General features: G+C 53.1%; 1 protein-coding gene and 1 long non-coding RNA gene across 2 annotated transcripts in view; one reads left to right on the top strand and one right to left on the bottom strand.

The window, feature by feature from the left end:
* RASGRF1 (Ras protein specific guanine nucleotide releasing factor 1) overlaps positions 1 to 20387 on the bottom strand; it is a 94297-nt gene that overhangs the window by 13867 nt on the left and 60043 nt on the right. The window contains exons 14-23 of the mRNA XM_006208790.4: positions 17107 to 17355; positions 15746 to 16119; positions 13654 to 13779; positions 11848 to 12018; positions 11191 to 11297; positions 10666 to 10778; positions 8550 to 8610; positions 5850 to 5953; positions 4335 to 4419; positions 854 to 1051 (exon numbers count right to left, since the gene is read on the bottom strand). Of these exons, the coding sequence (XP_006208852.2) occupies positions 854 to 1051; positions 4335 to 4419; positions 5850 to 5953; positions 8550 to 8610; positions 10666 to 10778; positions 11191 to 11297; positions 11848 to 12018; positions 13654 to 13779; positions 15746 to 16119; positions 17107 to 17355 (1588 nt within the window). The remainder of the gene's footprint in view (positions 1 to 853; positions 1052 to 4334; positions 4420 to 5849; positions 5954 to 8549; positions 8611 to 10665; positions 10779 to 11190; positions 11298 to 11847; positions 12019 to 13653; positions 13780 to 15745; positions 16120 to 17106; positions 17356 to 20387) is intronic.
* Positions 5902 to 8397, top strand: LOC107033959 (uncharacterized). The gene is made up of 3 exons (XR_001459491.3): positions 5902 to 6043; positions 6396 to 6476; positions 8168 to 8397. It is a non-coding gene; the product is annotated as an uncharacterized lncRNA (long non-coding RNA).

Genomic DNA, 20387 nt, shown 5'->3' with positions numbered 1-20387 from the left:
ATCATGACATGCCATTGGCATGACGGGAGTGGTGAGGAGCAGGTCATAAAGAGAACTACGAGAGGACACAGTATCCAAATTCAGAGTGGTCCAGATGAGATAGGCCCTTGGAGACACTGGGCCCCACACAGCCCACCCAGCTGTAGGACCACAGACACTATAACCAAGTGATTGGTGCCTCTGGAGGCTTACCCTGTTGCCTGGTGGTGCCTGTCTAGCTTCCTGCACACAGGCAGGCTGGTGTTGGGCATCCACCAAGTGCACCCAGGAAGTGGCCCAAGTGTCCCATTGTGCCCTCCTTTCAAAAGAGCTGCCGCCTCGTGACCCCAGTGCAAGGAACTTTATTCCTGAGGAAGAATCCACCTTATGGTTTTTCATTCAGACTCATGTTCTGAATGAATAAAGATCAAGCCCACATTTAGGAGCGCCAGCTCTCTGATGGGTAAGAGGGACACATTAACTCTCTGGTGGCCAGAAGGGCAGGTGCAATCAGAGTCCTGGAGTGGGAGGGACCTGCAAGATTATCTGACCACTGTCTCAGCAACCTGCACTAAACACTCTTTAGTCCCAACTCAAGGAGAAGAGTGTTGGGACTAATAATCACTGCCTCACATTTCCCACCTTGGGGTATTGATTATTCAAGTGGGAATTAAAGTCCCATGGGTCCCAATGCCACATCTGTGGGCCTGATATCTGGTTCCAGGTGAAATAGAAGAAGAGGTTCTCTGTTTCACCTGGCAGTCTTGGCCCTCACCCCATCCTTCATCCACCCATGCGTGGTGGCCCTCTGGTCTCCCTGCCCCAACCCCAGCCCAGCCCCAGGCAGGCCATGGGGCCAGCTTCCTGCCCGCACCTGCTTAGAGACTTTGAGCCATGTCTTTTTCAGTCGGAAGATTGCGCTCCGATTCATGGATGAGGTGATCTCCAGAACAGCATTGTAGTTGTGTAAGCAGCGGCATATGTCAGCCACAGCCACCCACTTCTCAATGGCGCTCACCCTCGCGTTGATGTCTTCATTGCGAATGATTTCGGAAGCAATCAAGTTACTGATCTTTAAGCCCATGCAATAAGACAAGAAAAAAATAAGAGGAATAAGTATTGTAAAGATGATAAATCACCATTATTTTCAGATGAGATTATTGCCTATTTGAAAATTTCCAAAAGAATAAATTGGAAAGCTATTAGAACAACCAACAGAACTCATTAGGGAAGATGGTTAAAGAGTCAACATAAAAAAATAAAAAGTCTTTTTACATTAGCAATACCAATTAAAAAAATACAACAAAAAGGTATTTTTAAAATACCAGTGGGAATCCGTAAATTATATGGGAAATTTAATAAGAACTATGTAGGCTGCTACATGAAAAATCAAATTGCCAAAGGTTGTAAAAGGTTTGATTAATAAAGAAAAAGATTAGATTCCCAAATGGGAATGTAAATATATCATTTTCCAAAACTAACACACAAGTTTAATACAATCCAATAAAACATGTAATGGGAGTTGAGAACTTGACAAAGTGATTTTAGTTTATCTGGAAGAAGAAATAGTTAAGAAGAGCCAAGCTCTGAGGGACTCTCCCACCACACAACTAGAGCTTGGACAGGACACATATCTGGGGGCATCCCTGATCTCACATATAAAGTAAGAGAGATCTCCAAGGTCCCCTCTTCCCCTGCCTGCACAGCAAACAATCACATACACACCAACAAACTAAATGTGGGCTGGACTTGGAGCAGCCAGGGGATGGGAAGCTGGGGTCCAAACATCAGGGAGCTAGAACTGCAAGGAATTGAGGCAGCAGGAAATACTGGACCTCCCTGTACATTCCTTTGCAATTTCCTGTGAATCTATAATTATTTCAAAATAAAAAGTACAAAAAAAGACTACTTGTTATTGAAAAATAAAGGTGATAAAAGGACATTCACAGATGAATATAAATTGTAGGGCTTTACCACCAAGAAATAATCTTCTTTAGAAAAATTTCTTAAGGATGTACATAAAGAAGAATGAATTGTGAAAGTATTCAAGAATGGAAAGCTACTGAAGAGAATCAGGAAGACGTGATGACACAACACATTACACATATTATAACCCTTAATTAAACTGAAGTACTACTTTTTTTCCATAAAGAAAACACTGAATTCAAGACAGTTTTACATAAAAGTTACACAAATTTTAAAAAGGAATTTAAAAAAAGGACACAAATTAACTTATCTACAAAACAGAAACAGACTCACAGACAGAGAGAAGAAACTTACGGTTACCAGGGTGTAAAGGGGGTGTGGAGGGCTAAATTGGGAATTTGAGAATTGCACCTCTTGGAGAGTGATGGAAATGTTAGCTATCTTGATTGTGGTGGCGGTTTCATTGGTGTATGTATCTATCAAAATTCATCAAATTGTACATTTGAAATATGTGTAGTTTACTGTACAGGAACCACACAACAATATTGTTGTTTTAAAGAAGGACTAGATTAGTCAAATCTTCCAGAGAATAAAGAAAAAAGGAACACCTGTCAATTTATTCTATGAAGACAGCTAAATCTTGATACCAAAACCAGATAGAGACAACACAAGAAGGGAAAATTACACACCCATTTGTTTAATATAACATGACCATATTAGATTTGTCCCTGGAATGCAAGGATGGTTGCATATTAGAGAAAAATCTGTAACTGTCCTTCATCACATCAACATTAAGGGAGAAAAACCATATGACCATCTCAATGGATGCAGAAAAAAATTTGACAAAATGCAATATTCATTTATGGCAAAAACACATTATTAGCAAGCAAGGAATAAGAAAAAGAATTTCTTTAACTTGATAAAGAAACAGACATTATCCCAGATGGAGAATATTAGCATTTTCTTTAAAACCAAGAACAAGATTCACTATCACCATTTCCTCTCAACACTGTCCTAGAGGGCGGGGTCTAGAGGCTCCCAGGGTGCACGGGTAGGCATCCAAAGGTGAGAAGTTCCTTAAATTTTGCCCACTGAGCACCTTGCTCACCCCCCTAGTTCTAGCCTTGATACTGGAGGTCCTAGCCAGTACCATCCAGTAAGACAAAAAAATTAAAGGCAGCAAGATTGGGAAACAGCAAAAACAAAAACAAAAACAAAAACAAGCAAAACTGTTAGGGAGATATTAAGAAACAATTTCAGGCCATGATTATCACCATCACAGAGGCACACATTTTGTGTATCTGAAAAAAAAAAGTTGGATTTTAACAGAGATAGCCAAATGCCAGGTAGTGACAAGGGCAGCCCTCTGAAGGTGGATGGCGTGGGTTCAAAGCAGGCTCTCCTGCTGATTATTGGGGATAATAATACCTCTTTGAGCCTCAGTTTCTTCATCCGTAACAGAGAATAAAATAAAAATGACAGTAACAAGATTAAACAAGACGATGCTTATATGAAACCCTTGGCATGGTGCCTGGCATGTGGTCAATATTCAATAATTGCCCACTTCATTTTCTCGCCTTTTACTTACTTGAGTCCTGGCACACAGTGGGGCGGGGCATGCGGGTGGGGGGAAGGCTTTTTGCTGCCTGGTGCTGTGGCTGGGGTTGTGGGTAAGGTGTGGTCAGACACAGGCCTGGCGCGTGTTTCCTGGGGCCTCACCTGCCCCCATCACTTACTCTCTCCTGCTACACTTGCGGCTCTCCATCCTGCAGCTGTGTTCACTACGGGGCTCCTCCCCTGAGCGTCAGTACCTGGCCCCTTCTTGTTTCCTCCGGGCTGAGGACCCTCCCAGGATGAGGGATGTTTGCCAGGGGGCCAGTCCCTTGCTGTGGTCGGTACGTTGTGGCCTTAACCCGGCAGTCAGGACAAGTGGAGTCATGTGCTCCCACTTCCAGCCACCAAAGGCTCTTGGGTTGAAGATTAAATACAGAGGAATGAAGATACTGAGTGCAATTGACCTCAGGGCCATCACGAGGCTGGGAGTGGACTTGTCCCAGTGGCTGCAGGGGATGGAGCTTGGGCAAGTGTGGGGAAGTTGCTGGGAGAGATTTTTTTTTCCCTCACAGCTGGACTGTGCGGCAGCGACAGGCCATGAGCCAGCAGACACTGGTCAGGAGACCTCCGGCATCTGTCCTTCAGAGTCTTGGTTTCTTTATATCTAAAACGTGGTAACAGCCCCTGTCTTTTAGGGTTGGTGTGAGCTTTAAGTGAGATTTTTATGCATATAACTCACAGGGCTGGAGAGGACCCAGGTGGCCTGGTTCTGTCCAGGTGTACAGCCTGTTCTCCACCCAGCCTCTTAAGGGTCCTGCCAAAGAGAAACCTGCAGGAAAGGGCTCTGCCTTCCCCTCCCCAACCCCCGTACTCACATCATTGAAATGCTTAGTGGTCTTCATGATATAAGGGGTCCTTTCATTCTTCTCCAGTTTCATCCAGCCTTGTCCGAAGAACTCCCTGTAAGGGAGAAACCCAGGGCGAGTGAGGTTAAGTTTGCTGTGCTGATTTCTTTGCTTTCTTTCCTTTCTCAAGTTGTCTTTTCTAGGGGAGTAACTTTCTGCAGAGCCCTTGAGAAGGAGGGGCCCTGGGGTCAAGCCCAGCTTGGTCTTGTACCAGCTGGGTGGCTTTGGGGAAGCCCTCGATATCTCAGGGCCTCAGTTTCCTCATCTGTGAAGTGGGAATGACGACAATACTTTCCTCACAGCTTATTGCAAAGCTGAACTGAGAGAAGGTATGGGGAGGCACATCCTATACTGTGAAGTGCGGTGGGCTCATCGGGTCTGGTTTGGGATCCTGTTCCTGATAGGGAGAACTCACATTTTAAAGTCACTTTGCAGATGCTGGTCTGTAGAATGGGGAGGACAAAAGGCCACAAAAAGGGGCCAGAGCGATGGATAAAGGAGCCTGCAAGCCAAGCCAGTGGCGGCTTCTGGTCATGGTGACTCACGGGAAGCCACAGACAGTCCAGGCCTCCGGGGACTGTGCAAGTGACCTGGAAAGAGTTCCCTGGGCTGGAGGGAGCAGATCACGAATAACTACTGTCTCGACATCCAGGACATGTGGTAGCTTCCTAAAATGCTGCAGCTCTCCACCTAGGGGGGCAGCACCTGGGTCGGTGGGGCCTCTGTGCATACTGGGGGGGGGCACCTTTCTGGAAAGCACAGCTGCAAAGTCCTACAGTGATTCATAGCCTCAGATTCGGTGATTCAAACTTTGGGAAACTATTCTAGGACAACTGTCAGAAATTCAGAGACATATTTAGTTACGAGGAGGTTTACCCCAGCTTTAAATATAAAAGTGAAAACTGGAAACAACCCCAGGAGTTAGGGTGCTGTCAGGGAATGCTGTGCACTTATTAAAAATGGGGTTTACAGATACTATTTTGGTATACTGTTAGATGGAGAAGGAGCGGCACAGAATTACGTTGGTAGTACAGTTACAAGCGACACCTGGAGGGGGACTGACTGCAGCTCAGAGCAGGTAACAGCCAGGCCTGTGGGCTTCTTCAAAGTCGAGAGCTGCCCCCAGCCCTGCTCCTGCACGAGCCCTCACAGACACACACTCACGCATGTGTGCACATTTGCTCACACGTACACGTGTGCACATCCGTGAGCGCATACTGCTTTTCTAGACCTCCAGAAAAGGACTGCCGAGCTAGAGAGGCTTGTGTAGCTGCTGGGCAAGGAGGGAACTCGGGACAGGAAAGCGGACAGGGATCCTCTGCATCCCTGCTGGCACGCGCGTTTTTGTTTCAGGCTGTGGGGAATCACTCCATGCAGCTTCTCTGGAAGCATGTGCTTCAGGGGTGGGGAGGCAGCCAAAGGCGGCACCCGAGGAGGGAGGAGGGAGAAGGGAGGAGGAGCTGCCTGGCACCCACAGCCACTCACTCATAAGGGATCTTCTTGAAGACGAGGTGGTCCAGCAGGGTCAGCTGCTCGGCGATCTCCAGGGCGGAGTGGTATTCAAAGGGCTCGGCCTTCACGCCTTCAGCCTGAGGGGAGCAAGGTCCCGTTGTTGAGGCCCATGAGGACGCCTCCTGGCTCTCTGGCCACTTCTTGAGGGAAACTCCCCCTGGATTCTGGTGAATGTTTGGGTGGGACCTGCCTCCCTGGGGAGGCCTTCCTGGCAGAAGGATGAGGGGAGATGAGGACAGGGAACAGAGGGGGCCGGGAGCCGCTGCAGCTGTGCCCTGTGTGTGCAGGCCTGTGCTGTGCTCCGGGGTCGCCGTCTGGTCATCACTGCCTCTGGTGCAGGGACGAGACAACAAAGGCTTCCAGAGGTTACTGACTAGCCCAAGGCACTCAGCTGGAAACTGGCCAGCTGGGACCGGAGCCCAGGCCGCCTGACTCCAGGCTGTGGTTTGTCACTCTCTTCGGGGTTTGTCTGGGTCCACAACTGGCTCCCTAAAACTTCCTTTTAAACTTCATTCACAGATGCGGACCCACAGGTGTGATTACATCCTGGGACAGCCCTCCTGTCCTGTGCCTGGAAGACAGCTGCCTGCCTTCGTCCAGGTACTGTGTCCCTGTCCCCCAGGGCCACCGTCGGCACCACCTTTAAAGGTGACCACCACCTGAGCCCTGTGACCAGGGGGAATTTTCAGGAAGCGCTGGCTAGGGGACCGAGGTCCCCGTGGCAGGGATTAGAGGAGGCCTGTGTCCTTGGGCACAAAGGCCTCATGGAAAGTCCGCTGGATCTGGGAGGGCATGGAGAAAAGGGGGGAGGGGGACAATGTACTGTCTTGAGAGGAGGGTCAGGAACAGGAATCCCCCTGCTCTCCGCCTAGGGGCCCCCTGGGCTGCAGGGAGGGGGGGCCGGTACCCTGCCCTGAGGTCCTGGCGAGCTGGCTCAGTCCCCGAAAGCCGCACTGATCGGAAGTAAAGTGGGGGCCACCCCACACCCAGGGAACAAGCCATCCCTCCTGGAGGGTGTCTCTCTTGCCTGCTTTCTCAGCAAAAAGTCACTGAGGCAGGCCTGCACTGCCGGGTCCCTACTAGACACCGGGGACAGAAAGAACAGAAAATACAGTCCTGGCTTCAGGGAGCTCCTGTCATGGGACAGGAGCAGGGTAGAGCATAGACAGGCAGAGGAAAGAGCTCCTATTCCTGTGTGTGTCTGTGTGTGTGTGTGATGTGTGTGCCTGTGTGGTATGTGTGCATGTGATGTCTGTATATGTGGTGTGTGTGTGGTGGGGGTCCATGTGCTCCCCAGGCAGAGTCACCCTGGGCCAGGAAGGTTCTGTGCAGAGGCTCAGATGCAGGAGCCCAGGGGTGGGGAACACGGTGCTATTGGGGAGACCTCAGGAAGGCCACTGGGACATGGGGACAAGAGCTGGGACGCCATGTTACAGGGTAAGGACCCTCATGGGAAGGAGGCCCCAGCCTCTGAGGCAGGTGGGGCAGGTGGGCAGCTCAGCCCACTCCTGAAGACCCAGGATGGCCGAGCTGTCAGGACCAAGGGCCCTGGCCCGGTCTGGGGAGAGGTTGGAGCCGAGGGAGGGGTGAGGACTGCCCAGGGCCCTGAGGGGCCGAGAGACCTGGCCAGGAGAAGGTGCTCTGGGCAAGGACGAGCAGGCAGCTCCCCTGCCCCTGGGTGTGCCTGGGACAGGGGCTGACCCTGGAAGCAGAGGCCAAAACAGACTATCCTGTCACAGGGCATGAGAAAGCCCTCATAGCTAGAAGCCCTCTGCTCTTGTGTGAGGGCCCCGGGGCCTCCTCCAAACTGGGTGTGCCCCGCACAGTCTTTCCGGGCTCCGGAACCCAGGTCAGGGCCCAGGGGCAGCTCAGCGGTGCTTTGTTCTGGAAGAGCCACAGGCTACTCATGAAGGAACAAGAGGCCCCGCCCACCCCCAGGGAGAACCAGTGCCAGGGGCCCAGGGGGGAAAGCGGAGGGGAGCAGTGGGCTCAGAGCCCAGAGTCCTAAGTCCTCACGCTGGCTGCTTGGAACAGACTGGAGGTCACTCAGTCTAAGTGAGCCCGCCTGGGGCCGAGGGGCCCGCTCTGTCTCCATCTCTGCGGAGGCCAAAGAGGAAGAAAATGGACGTGGCAGGGTTATGGGATGAATCCCCCCACCAAAACATGCTGAAGTCTGAAATCCTGGTAGCTGTGACTGGGAACTTATTTGGAAATAGGGTCTTTGCGGACGTACTCAGGTAAGATGAGGTCATTGAAGCGGGCCCAAATCAAACGACTGGTGTCTTTACAAGAAGGGGACGCTCGCTTGGACATGGGGAAGAGGATGCAGAGACACACAAGGAGAAGATGACCATGTGACAGCGGAGGCAGAGACTGGAGATTCACTGCCACCGACCGAGAAACGCCCGGGGCCGCCAGACACTGAAAGAGGCACGGACTGAGCCTCCCCTAAGGCTTTCGGACGGAGCGTGGCCTCACTGACACCTAAATTCCAGACTCCTGGCCTCCAGGACTAGGAGAATAAAACTCTGTTGTTTTAATTTGTCTCGGGTACTTTGTTACAACAGCCCAGCAAACCACCACGGGGGTCACTGTGTTCCCCTAGGGGTCGTGGGGTGGGGAGGCCGGGGGAGACAGGCTTGGCTGGTGAGCAAGAGGGCAGGCCCGCCTCACCATCTGCGTGATCTCCTCCAGCGTGATCTGGTTGTCGCCCGGGTCGTCCTGGGTCAGAGTCCTAGGGGATGAGAAGGCGCAATGAGCCCCACGCAGCCCATCCCCACACCTCAGCTCAGGGGCAGCCCCCTCTCCGTCCCCTCATGCCAGCCCCCCTGCCCTTCTGTCTTTGCTCTGCCATTTCCTTTGCCAGGAGCCTCCTCTCCCCTTTCTGGTCACTGATTCCTCTTGATGGGCTGCCCTCGGGATTCAGCTCCCTGACCCTCTTGGCTGGGTGAGGTCCCCTTCTAGGGGTCCCTCAGCCCCAGTCTCCCCATGTTGGAATGGCTGCGTATGCACCCGACCCCTGCTAGACTGGCCGGGGGCCCCTGAGGGCAGGGTGATGTCTGATTTGTCCCTGTTGTTCTGGTACCCATCCCAGGGCTGCGCATACGGCCGGTGATCCTCCACGCCTGTGGGATGATGGGATGCAGCACCAGGCCTGGAGGACCAGAGAGGGTGGAGATACTGGGAAGCTTTCTAGACAGGAGGGACAGAGGACAGTGAGGGGCAGCAGCATCGTGGCCCAAGGCCCAGAGGTGGGATTGTGTTGAAAGGTGGCTGAGTAGAGTGGTCTTGAGCAGTGGTGGGGAATGAGGGTGGATCCTCAGAGTCAGGCCAAGGAGCTTCACCCTGGCTGTGACAGCAACCGTGGATGCTGGGGATGGGCCTGGGAGCCAAGCTGAAGGTAGTGGCACAGTCAGGAGCCCGCTGGGCCTGGGCTGAGCCACTGGGACTCTCCCTCCGCAGAAGCGGTGACTCAGAGAAATCGCACCGGCATTCCCACAGCTGAGCTCGGGGGTGGGGGTGGGGGTGGTGTCTACCATCCAAACCGGGGAGGCCCAACTCCACAGCCTGCTTTTCCCCTGCACCCAGCAGCACCCGGAACAAGCCCCCTGACTGAGGGTGGCTTTGGTCAATAAAGTCCTGGGGACCCAGCACAGCCCTGCAGGCCTCCCGGGGAGATGAGGGGACAGGAGGAGCCAGTGGCTGACTGTGCGTGCGTGCGTGCTTGCATCTCAGGCTTGGGTACTGAAGTAAGGGAGGCCTGGAGGAGCTCCTAGGATGCTGAGCCTGAGGGAATGATGGGGCCTGCGGCATGGGCCTCGGGAAAGCAAAGCGGATCATCTGGCTGGAGGAAGGCTGGAGACTTTGGGTTGTAGGCAGGAAAGTCTGGGTCAGAGGCCATGGCTGGGGCACACAGAGGGGCAGCTGGAGTTGGCCAAGAAATGAGGAGAAGAGGCCTGACCCTGAGCTCTTGCACCTGGGCAGGGCTGGGAGGGCAGCCTGAGTCAGCAGAATGAGAGCAGCGGGTAGACGGCTGGCCTGTGCCCAACGCCCCCGAGAGCTGCAGAAACACCAGCGTGATCTCACTGTGGCCTCATCACAGTCCTTGATGTGGGTATTGTTCACCCATTTTACAGGGGAGAAAAACGAGGTTCAGAGACAGGGCTTGCCCAAGGTCACAGTGAGTCGCCGGCTGAGCCAGCAGGGCTTGGACGTGAGGCTGCCTGACCCCTGACTCCAGCTGGAGAGGCAGTCTGGGCAGGAGGAAAAAGTGTAGGTTTGGGGATGACATTCCCTGAACATTCAGACACAGGGGCTAGTCTGTGCTGTCCAACAGAACCCTCTACAGAGACAGGAATGTTCTTTATCTACGCTGCCCGACATGGGGCCACCAGCCACCTATAGCTAGTGTGACTGAGGAACTGAATTTTAAATTTTCTTTAATTTTAATTAAGGTTTAACAGCCACATGTCGCTAGTGGCTACCACACAGGCCGGCATGGGCTGGACAGTTGTAAGAGCTGTGGGCGCGGATGGAGAAGCAGGCAGCCTTCTTGTCTCAAAGGAGCTCAGGGACTGATGGGGCAGGAGAAGGGAGGACACCTGGACTGCCCACTCCAGAGCCTGGCTGCAGAGGGCGTGCCCGGCCCCCAGGAAGCCCAGGGCTATGAGGTCCTCCAGGCCCACGTGCCTGAGGCAGTGCTTTGGCCTAGGGAGGGCCCTCCCCACCTCCTTGCCTCTGGAGGCAGAAGGCAGGGTCCCTATCCCAGCAGGCCGTCCTCGGCCCTCACCTGATGATGTTGGCTGCTGCCTTCCGTTCCTGGGTCAGGAGCTCTGGGTCGTGCATGACCTCCTCCAGGAAGCTGATCACCTTGCATTTGAGCTCATCGTTGGTCTCGAAGTCCTGCAGGGAAGATGGGAGGGTGGTTCTGGCTACTGCATTCCAGCTGCCCTGCAGTGGTCCTGGCCCGGCCAGATGAGGCGGCGGCAGGTTGTGCCTCTGCCCACGGCAGGCCGCCTGCCTCATTTCCCTCTTCACTGGCTGTGTGGCAGGCCGCCGGGGAGCCTACAGACCCGGAGGTAAAAGGCACTGGGCAAGGACCATCCTTTGACGGCTGCACCCCTGGCCCAGGCTCTGGGGGGACCCCTGCTGTAGACAGAGGTGGAGAGACAGAGGCCCCTTGTCCCTGCCTTGAATGTTCTTGATCCCCTCCTAGGGGTCTGAGCAGGTTCTCTGAGAATATCAGGGCGGCAGTTTCCTGGGGTCCGCGGTCCCATCGGGTCCGCAGAAGCCCGCCCGGGGGGCTCCCACCCACCTGAGAGTGCTTGGAGACCCAGTGGCGGAGCACGTTCAGGACGCGGTTGGTGGCCGCTCTGCGAATCACAAACTCCTTGTCTCCATTCCTCTGGTCGGGGGGAAACCCTGGCGGCACACGCAGCAGATGGGAGAGAGGGAATGTGAGGATAAGACACAGAGCCCGGCTCTGAACTGGATTCAAACCCCAGTGCTGGGTAAGCGGGGCTGCTCCGCATGGCTGCTGGTGGGAGGGCCGTGGGCAGGGGATGAGAAAAGGTTCGACAGCCAGTCCAGGTCCTGACCAGTAAGACTGGATGTCACAACTTCCCAGTGGACACAGTCCACACATGTCCACTTCTACTGGACCTCTGGATCTTTCAAGGGCTGCTGGAGGATTCTGGCAGCCTCTCCAGACAGGGTCACGCGGGATCAGAGCTCTCTGGGGCCCCCGCTGCAGGACCAATGCCGTGGAAGTGGGTGGTGGCGTGGGGGCCGAGGCTCCTGTGGGCCGTGGGCTTTACTCTGAACAGAGGTCTGCCAAGCAGCAGAGGTGGGGTGGGGAGGAAGGGGCCTCAGCGCTGGCCAAGCCTGGAGCAGGAAGCACTCAGCACTCGAAGGGGGACAGGCCCCCGGGGCCACGGCTGTCATCACCGGCCGTGAGCGGAGCCCGCCGTACCTGCGCTGGCCAGGGACATCCTCCGGTACTTCTCCTTGTTTGGGGTGCCCTCGTTGGCGCCCGCAGTTGCTATGGCAAAGGCGGAGGCCGCTGACAGGGCGCTGCGGTTGCTGTCCAGCTCACGGCAGGAGGTCATGACGACTCCATTATTGTAGGAAAAGAGCGGGAACTCTGGGGGGAGCACGGACCACCCCTCAGCCTTTCCTGGTCCAGCCCTCGGCTGCCAGGAACCCCGGGGTCCTGACAGGCTGTACTCACTGCACTCAGGGCTTGTCAGGTGGCGGTGGTGGGGTCTGTTCCCCTGCTGACGTCCCCGGGAAGGGGCAGGCCCATGCCACCCAACCCCACCGACTGGGGGTGTCTCGGGGTAGGGAAAACCCCTGCCTCCCCCTGCTTCTCCCACGAGATGAGAAGGTCCCGCCACCCTCTGCTTTTGGAGAACCACCCCTTCCCTCTCTCTCTAGTTCCAAATCCTTCACCTCTTCAGCCCAGCTTGGCACAGGCCTGCTTGAGGACAGTGTCGTGAGTTTTCTTACCCTTTCAGTCTGTTTGGAAATGAACACATGACCTGCATAATGTGTGACATCGATGACTCATACGGACGGGCTCCCTGGCACGGCGGGGTGGAGAGAGCCCTGCACTCCAAGTCCTCACCCCTTACTAGCTGCGTGGACTTGGGTGAATTACTTAACCTCTCTGAGCCTGAGTCATCTCTGGATAATAGGGATATTAACACCTACTTCAAAAGGTGAACATAAAGATTAAAAGAGGTAACATGGATGGAAGTAGTAGTAGCGCGTGAAAAGCTATACATATACAATGGAATATTGATGCTATTAACAATAATAATGATTATTTTTCAGCAGTCATGGTAGTAGAATCTGGTTCCAAAAACCTTTAGCTTCATCTTGTAAGTCTCTGGAGAGCAAGCCACACTCAGGACAAAATAACAGTGCTTTTGCTGTGAGGAGCAAACGATTTATTTTAGAAACTCAAAAGCTTATTTCTGGAATTTGGCTCTCTCTCCGTGAATCTACTTTAGGGTGTCTGAGAAGCTGTGGCAGGCCTGCGGTGTCCGGGCAGTTTCCCTCTGCAGGTGGGTGCCCCTGTGACTTACCGGGTCTCCTGGGAGGGCCTGGGTAGTCAGGGAGCTCGGGGTTCAGGCTGCACCTCGTATGTGGGAGCAGGGGCGGGAGGGGCTCCCGTGAGCTCGCGCCTCACCCCTGGTATCTCAGAGCCCCGCGGTGCGTGGGGAGGTGCTTTGTGGGAACCAGGGACCCAGATGGCTCCTTGAGGGCCTTCCGGAATCATGAGTCTGAGACTAGGGTGGGCATCGCTACAACCTCTCGGGGAGACTTCTCCCTTGTATGAAAACCAGGAATGACCTGGCCCCTCTGTGCGGCATCAGATGGCTCAAGGGCGGGGCACAGAGCTTGACATGCAGCAGCGGCTCAGGAAACACCTTCTGAATCAGATCTTCATGAATGAGCCCACATGCTGGGCCCTCCTGCCTGTATGGGGTGGGCTGTGCAGTCTTGCCTGAAGTCGGGGGTGGGGGCGGAGTGGGGTAGGGTGGGGAAGTGACTCTGCTGAGCTGAAGAGCAGGACCAGCCAGGGTAGCGGCCCCAGACTCACCCCCAGGGCTAGGAAGGGCAGTTAAGTTCCCGCACGTAGGAAGGAGTCACTCGTAACACAGAAGGGCTGACACCCACTAGACCTTCCTCGGGCTTACCCGCTGCCCTCTCCCCGCCTGGATCTCACACATCCTCTGGAATCTATCTGTAGTTTCGGACTGGCGAATTGTACCTGAGGAATTTTTGCTTTTGACAGATTTTGGTGTCGTCGGAGACTTGGTGGGGGATGTCTCGGCATCACCCTCGTCACTCTGGTTTTGGTCATTATCCGACTCTTCCCTCATGGAGACTTCTGAGCCTGGGAGAAAAAGAGGAAATAATTTTGCATGTCTCAAACAGTCATTGATTTTTAAATTCAGGCCTATAATTTAACGAAGCCAAACAGAGTAAGTTTGGGAAATGTTGGCTGAAGAAAGTTTAACAGCTGTATTTGCCATGGGCCGCATCAGACCTTCCAAGTGCTAACGGGCCTCGTGCACCTCCAGGGGGCCTTTTGCTCTCCCAGGGCTCCTCAGACTTCATGGGCACAGCGGGGGATCTTGTTAGGATGTAGATTCTGATTCAACAGTCTGGAGCCTGCTTTTCTAACAAGCTTCCAGGTGATGTCCACGTGGCTGGTCCATGGACCACACTTTGAGTAGCAGGGTACCACCTGACTCCCTGCTTTCTTGGTGTGTGTGTGAAACATCTTAGGGTGACCATCTACCCTGGTCTGCCCAGGGAAGTCCTGCTTTATCCCTGTTGTCCCTGCGCCTGGTCACTATCAAAGGCATCCTGGTTTGGGCAGTCCCCCTAATCTTGGGAGACTCATGGTTTACACACTTAGGGGAAAGCTGATGAATTATATTAAAAGTCCAGCTCTGGCGTGGTGAGATCTTGGTCAAAAACTCTTCACCTCTCTGGTCCACAGTTTCCCCAATTAGAAAATAAGTGGAGTGACACTTGACCTCTTTGAGAACCCAAAGAAAGCTACAGGTCTTCTGTTTAGAAGCGAATGTCCGCATGCACACACACAAGCACAATGCGGTGCACAGTCGGGCAGGCTCAGGGCCTGCTGGACCGCAGGTTGAGAAGCCCAGTATGAGATGACTTTTCAGGACCGTCTTGCACTACGTGTCAGGACATGACAGGCCTGGATTCACTGCAGCTTCATGTCAGATGGAATTCTGTGCCCTTGTCTGCTGCCCTGCCAGGGAGTCTGTGCTGCTGTGGGATGGCATGTGGGGCTCTCTGGTAGGCTGTTACCTTGGTTCCTGACCTGGAGCTGTGCACGTGACCTGCTTACTGTATGTGCCACAGTCAGTGTCACTCGGTATTTACCCCTCCTCGGCTGTGCCCTCTGCTGGGGGGGTCCCTCTGTCTTCCCTCTTCCCAACTCAGAGGAGAGAAAGCCCGACTATCTTCAATGTTTTTACAAAGGCTGCCTCCTCCTCAAAGCCCAGGGCTTCCGACCAGCCCAGGGCTGTGCATGTGTTTGTGTGTGTGTGCGTGCGCACACATGAACATGGGTGCTAACCAAGACAACACTGGTGGTACCCAGGATGTAGGCTGACCTAATGTAAGACAGAGTCAGACAATCCTCCAAATAAACGTCACTCCAGAATGGTCAGGGCTCTGAGAGCATCATCTCCAGCTGCCAACCCACGCCTAGGGCTCCAGGGATGCTGAGCTCCATGCTGTTCCCTGAACACGCAACGCTTTTCCTTGCTCCTCAGTCTTGCCCACTCCTTTCCCTTTGTCTAGGAGGTTCTCTTTTCCTTCTGGTGAGAATCTAGATCTAATGGGTCCTCCAGGAAGTCTTCTGACTCTCCTGACGGCTTCCCCACAGCATCCTTGGTGCCCCTGGAGCACCCCTGAACACACATATCAGGTGCCCATGTTTCCGTGTCTGGTCCTGCTCCTCAGCCACCCTGTGAATTCTGGGGGCAGGACTTAGGTCTAATGACCTCTTCTTTCCTGGGCCCTGACTGGGGCCTGGCCCAGGACATGTCACTACACAGATGGACAAATACATGGCTGCAGCAGGAAGCTGTCGTCAGGCCAGCGGGAAGCCTGGTGACGGGAGTGACACTCATCCTTCCCAGGGATCTGTTGGCCCCTCTGCAGCTGGGCTCCCACGTACGGCTGCTTGGCCCCCTGCCCAGGCTCTGCACATCCGGCCGGGACCCCCAGCCTCCCCTCCTGCCCCGTGGGAGCCTGACGGGGCTGGGCCGGCCTCAGTGGGCCGGTGAGTGGGGTGCGGCTGGGCCCTCAGATCCACTCACTCTGCTTGCTGAGAGCTGAGGGCTCTTCGGGCTTCTCAGGGGCTGTATCGGCCTCATCTGGAATCTTGCTGGCAAAGCTGCTGGACACATAGAGCTTGCTGGTGTCCAGTGTGGCCTTGCTGAAGGGCGACATGGCCGAGTACATGCTGGTGTAGCCGTTGGAGTTGCAGCTGAGGGCTGCCAGGTCCAGGGCCTTGCCGCCTGTGATGATGGGGATGTTCAGGGAGAGCTTCCGCCTGCGACTGGGCGACGACGTCTTGGTGATGGACAGGGGAGGAGGTGAGAAGAACTTGCGGGTGGCGCGGGGGGACTTGGGGGGGTCGCCGTACAGGAGCTTGTTGTTCTGGCCACTGGCGAACAAGAGCTCCAGTGACCTTTAGGGAGGACAGGGGACGAAAACGAATGGTCAGTGTAGGCCGACTGCCCGCCCAGGCCTGGGGCAGCCCCGTCTCTGGTGGGTGGGTTGAGAGGCGACCAGGCCAAAAGGACCAGGTGGTCAAATGGCCCGAGGCCAGGAGTCCACAGACAGGAATGTCCTGCTTTGGGAGGAGGGCACGGGCTTTGGCGGCACGGCGCGTCTGCCTGATGCTTCCTCCTCTGCTTCCCTCTGGTCCGAAGCAGCCGCTGATCTGAGACGCCGTGGGTCCTCCTGACCTGCAGGCTTCTGAGAAACGCCTCTCTGAACCCCCCACGGGCCCGTGTCACCCAGACGCAGCAGGGGTGGCCGCCAGTGGTCGCCATGAGCCCAGGGCCCTGGGTTCAAGTCCTTATTGCCAGGGGCCTGGGAGCAAGTCTCTTGACCTTTCTGGGTCCCAGCTGGCCCATCACAGGGCTGAGCTGCAGTGATATAGATGGAAAAGATGGCTTTGATGCCAAGGCTAAGGTGGCCTGCCCTCCGTGTGCTGAACCACCCGAAGTGTGTCAGAAGGATGTGGTCTAAACAGAGAAGGGACAGGATTCTCTCTCTCTCCTCCCACCCTCCCTCCCTTTATTCCTCCCTTTCTTTCTCGTTCTTTCTTAAATGGGGAAGGTGGGGAGGGGTGGGAGGCTTCCAGGAGGGGACTAATAAGTGAGAACAGGGAGGACAGAGCAATATAATGACCCCTACCCCCAACTCTACACCACCCCAGGAGTCCGGGGGAGGTGGACAAGGCTGGGACTGAGCAGGGGCATCAGATCAGGCAGGTCAGGTCTCCCCACCTCTTTGCAGGAGGTGGGCTTGGTTCCTTGGTAGGGTGCCCCACATCCCACCACCCAGTGCAGGGCACAGCCTCTCCCCAGCCACTCCCAATGCCGAGGTCAGTTTCCCTCCCAGGCCTGGAAGGTCTGTGGGCCCGCCCAGGAGGGGGAGGCCAGCCCACCTGGCGGGGATGGCGCTGATGGGCTTCCTGTAGATGGTGATGAGCTTGTCCAGGACCACGATGGCGGTGGTGAAGACGCGGTAGGAGTGCAGGAAGGTGTTGAGGAAGTCGATGCTCAGGAATCGCAGGTCCGTCAGCCTCTCCAGTAGCCGCTCCACGCTGGCGTACCGGATCTGCAGCACTTTGCAGGAGTTCATGGTTTTGCTGAAGCGAATGTCTACGTCATCACAATATAAGGAGGCGTCGGACCTGGGGAAGGAGGAAGGACCAAGAGGAGACTTGGGTCTGAAGTTTCCAAGTCCACGGCCATCTCCCCAACCAGGCTGTGAGTTCCCTGAAGGCTAGACCATGGCCCAAGCAGCACGGTCTCCTCACCGTGCCAACAGCCAAAGACAGAGGGACTGCTGAAGGACCAGGTGGCTTAGGATGGGAACAAGGAAAGCTCTGGGAGACTGACACTGAGGAAGAATGGCCTGCGACTTCTTTTTCTCAACAATATCCTAAAAACCTGACAATATAAAACTACAAATACTGGATGAAACATAACAAACTAAAAAATTATGTGTTACTGAGTTCACAAGACATAAAGGAAATTTGTTCACACAAAAACATGGGCACAAATGTTCACGAGGGCAATGTTCATAATTGCCAAAAAGTGGAAACAACCCAAATTTCCATCAACCAATGAAAGGATAAACCAAATGTGGCCTAGCCACATGATGGAATATTATTCAGCCACAAAAAGGAATGAAGCACTAACACTTGCTACAACACGGGGGAATCTTGAAAACATGCAAAGTGAGAAAAGCCAGTCACAAAAATCCATATATCATATGATCTCATTTATATGAAATGTCCAGAATAGCCAAATCTGTAGACACAGAAAGTTGATTGGTGGTTGCTAGGAGATGGGGGAGCGGGAACTGGAACTGCCTGCTAATATGTATGGGGTTTCTTTTTGGGGTGATGGAATTATTCTGGAATTGGACAGTGGTGATGGTTGTACAATATAGTGAATACATTAAAATCCAGTGACTGGTACACTTTAAAATGGTGAGTTTTATGAATTATATCTCAATAAAAAAATAAGTAGAGACAAAAAGATGCAAAGGAAATTCCCAGGGGCCAAAAATGAAGAGAAATTTGGAAACAAGCTGATGCTGTAGCTGCCTTTAGGGCATCTGCTGCCCTTGAAAACCAAGTGCCTCGGGTTTCAATAGAGAAGGAGATGAGGCCTGGGCCTGCGGGTGGAGGGGTTTGGAGTGAGACCCGCATGTAAAGCTGGGAGCCTTGAAGGGCTACAGGCTTGGTGAAAGATGGCCCAGGAAAATCTAGTTTGCATGTTTTCTGTATTAGCCCAGCCTCTGGGGGGAGGGTTGGGCGGAGGTAGAAAGCTCCCTTGAGAATGTCTTACTTGCCCTCCCGGTGGTTCTGGAATACAAATTCATACTACCTTTGTGGTCTGGGAAGCCCAAACAGAGCATATAAAAGTGTGGTCACAGAATGTAATGCTCCTGAGGCAACTGGTGGAAACAAATGCAGAACCTTTCTGGAAGGGCATCTGTCAACCAGGCTCTATAAGACATTCACAGACAGACCCCTGCTGAAAATGAGCTTGCAATCCAAAACTAAAAACCACATAAGCAAGTGTCAGCAGATACAATAAATTTCCAAGGGTCTAATTTCTTTTCTAAGTCTAAAAATCCCACAAATTTTTGTTACTAGCTGCCTCGCCTGCCAGCAATCTGCTGACAGCTCCCTTCCCTTAGCTATGAAGAGCTATAAAGAATGAAGCTGGCTTTGCAATGGTCACTCATTATGACCCTCCGGCCCCTGTGCCAAGGTGGGGTGGATTTCTTAGCAGTCTATTCAACCTTCTTAGCCTTTGTAGGGAGAGGTCATCCTCTCTTTGACCTCACCTTGGCTTCCTATTAAAGCACTGAGGAGCGAGGACGGTATAGCTCAGTGGTAGTGTGTGTGCTTAGCATGCACAAGGTCCTGGGTTCAATCCCCAGTGTCTCCATTAAAAAAAAAATTAATTGCATCGTATCCCCCATTACCCCCCCAAAAAAAGCTTTAAAAAATTAAAAAAAAAAAGCATTGGGGTCCATCTTCAGCCTGTAGTACATCAGCTGGACTAAAAGTGACACTGTTGGGCAGGTGTCCTGGATTGGATCTCTCAAAGTCCTTCACCTCTAGCCAGAGTGATTTCCGCATGGGGTAGGAGTCTGATCCAAGCTGGAGCAATCTGAATCTTTCCCTGAGACCTTCCAAATAGGATCTGGGAGCAGCAAGTCCCACTCCTCTCAGGCTGCCAACAGATGAGGACAGGTGTTTGGTGCAGTCAACCAGACTGTAGTGGGCTGAGGACCTGAGGACTGAGCTGGGTCTAGACACCCACAGGTCTGTTTTCCTTCAGCTGTCTGTGAGCCTGACGCCCACAGCCTCTGCTGGGTGTGATGGGAACCAGTTGCAACAACACAGCGCCCTCTGGTGGTTAAACCACGGGACACGTTTCATTGTCTCGGGGGATTCTATCACGCCTCCATAAGCAGCTGTGGTTTTTCACTTTCTGAACCCTGTGAATCTTTGTAATCATGTTTCCCTTTTTGTTTTGACTGCTGAGAGGCTTGGAATCAAGTCTAGTGCTGACTTCCAGCAGGTGCACAGCAAGTGCAGTTAACCTCATTCGGGCTTCATTTTATTTTTCCTTCCTTATTTTTTGTTTGTCCGTATTCCTCACACACGGATGACTGTACTTTATCTAGTTGTTTTTATATGTATTTAGTAGGCAGCCTTCAATCTTTTTTGTCTTCTGGTGGGATATGATTAGAAGATGATATAAATGAATAAATACATGACATTACTGAAAGGATAAGCTTGGGAATCTTACCATCATGAGCTCACAGGGAAAAAAAAATCTAATTCAGTATCAATTCAGCCCATAATGCTTGTCATGGCAGGAATAGGTTTAGTATCTCTGGTGATGTGGGAAGAACACAAGGCTTGGAATCAGAATACATAGGTTCAGATGATACCTGTAATACTTGTTTCTTGTGTGCCCTTACACAAGGTACTTATTCTCCTGGACTCAGTTTCCTCATCTGTAAAATGGAAATAACAAGACCTACCTCAAAAGATTTTTTAAGAACTTAATAGACTAAATGACCTAAGGGACCTGTAATATTGTCTGGCATTCAGTAGACAGTAAATAAATGTGGACTCTGCAGTCACTGGCTCTTTAGAGGGTGCCTACCACCTAGGAGTGCAGGAAGTGCTCA

This window comes from Vicugna pacos, chromosome 27 (assembly GCF_048564905.1).
Source record: "Vicugna pacos chromosome 27, VicPac4, whole genome shotgun sequence".
NCBI lineage: Eukaryota > Metazoa > Chordata > Mammalia > Artiodactyla > Camelidae > Vicugna > Vicugna pacos.
Note: the sequence above shows the minus strand (reverse complement) of the source record. Positions and strands in the feature narration are given on the sequence as shown.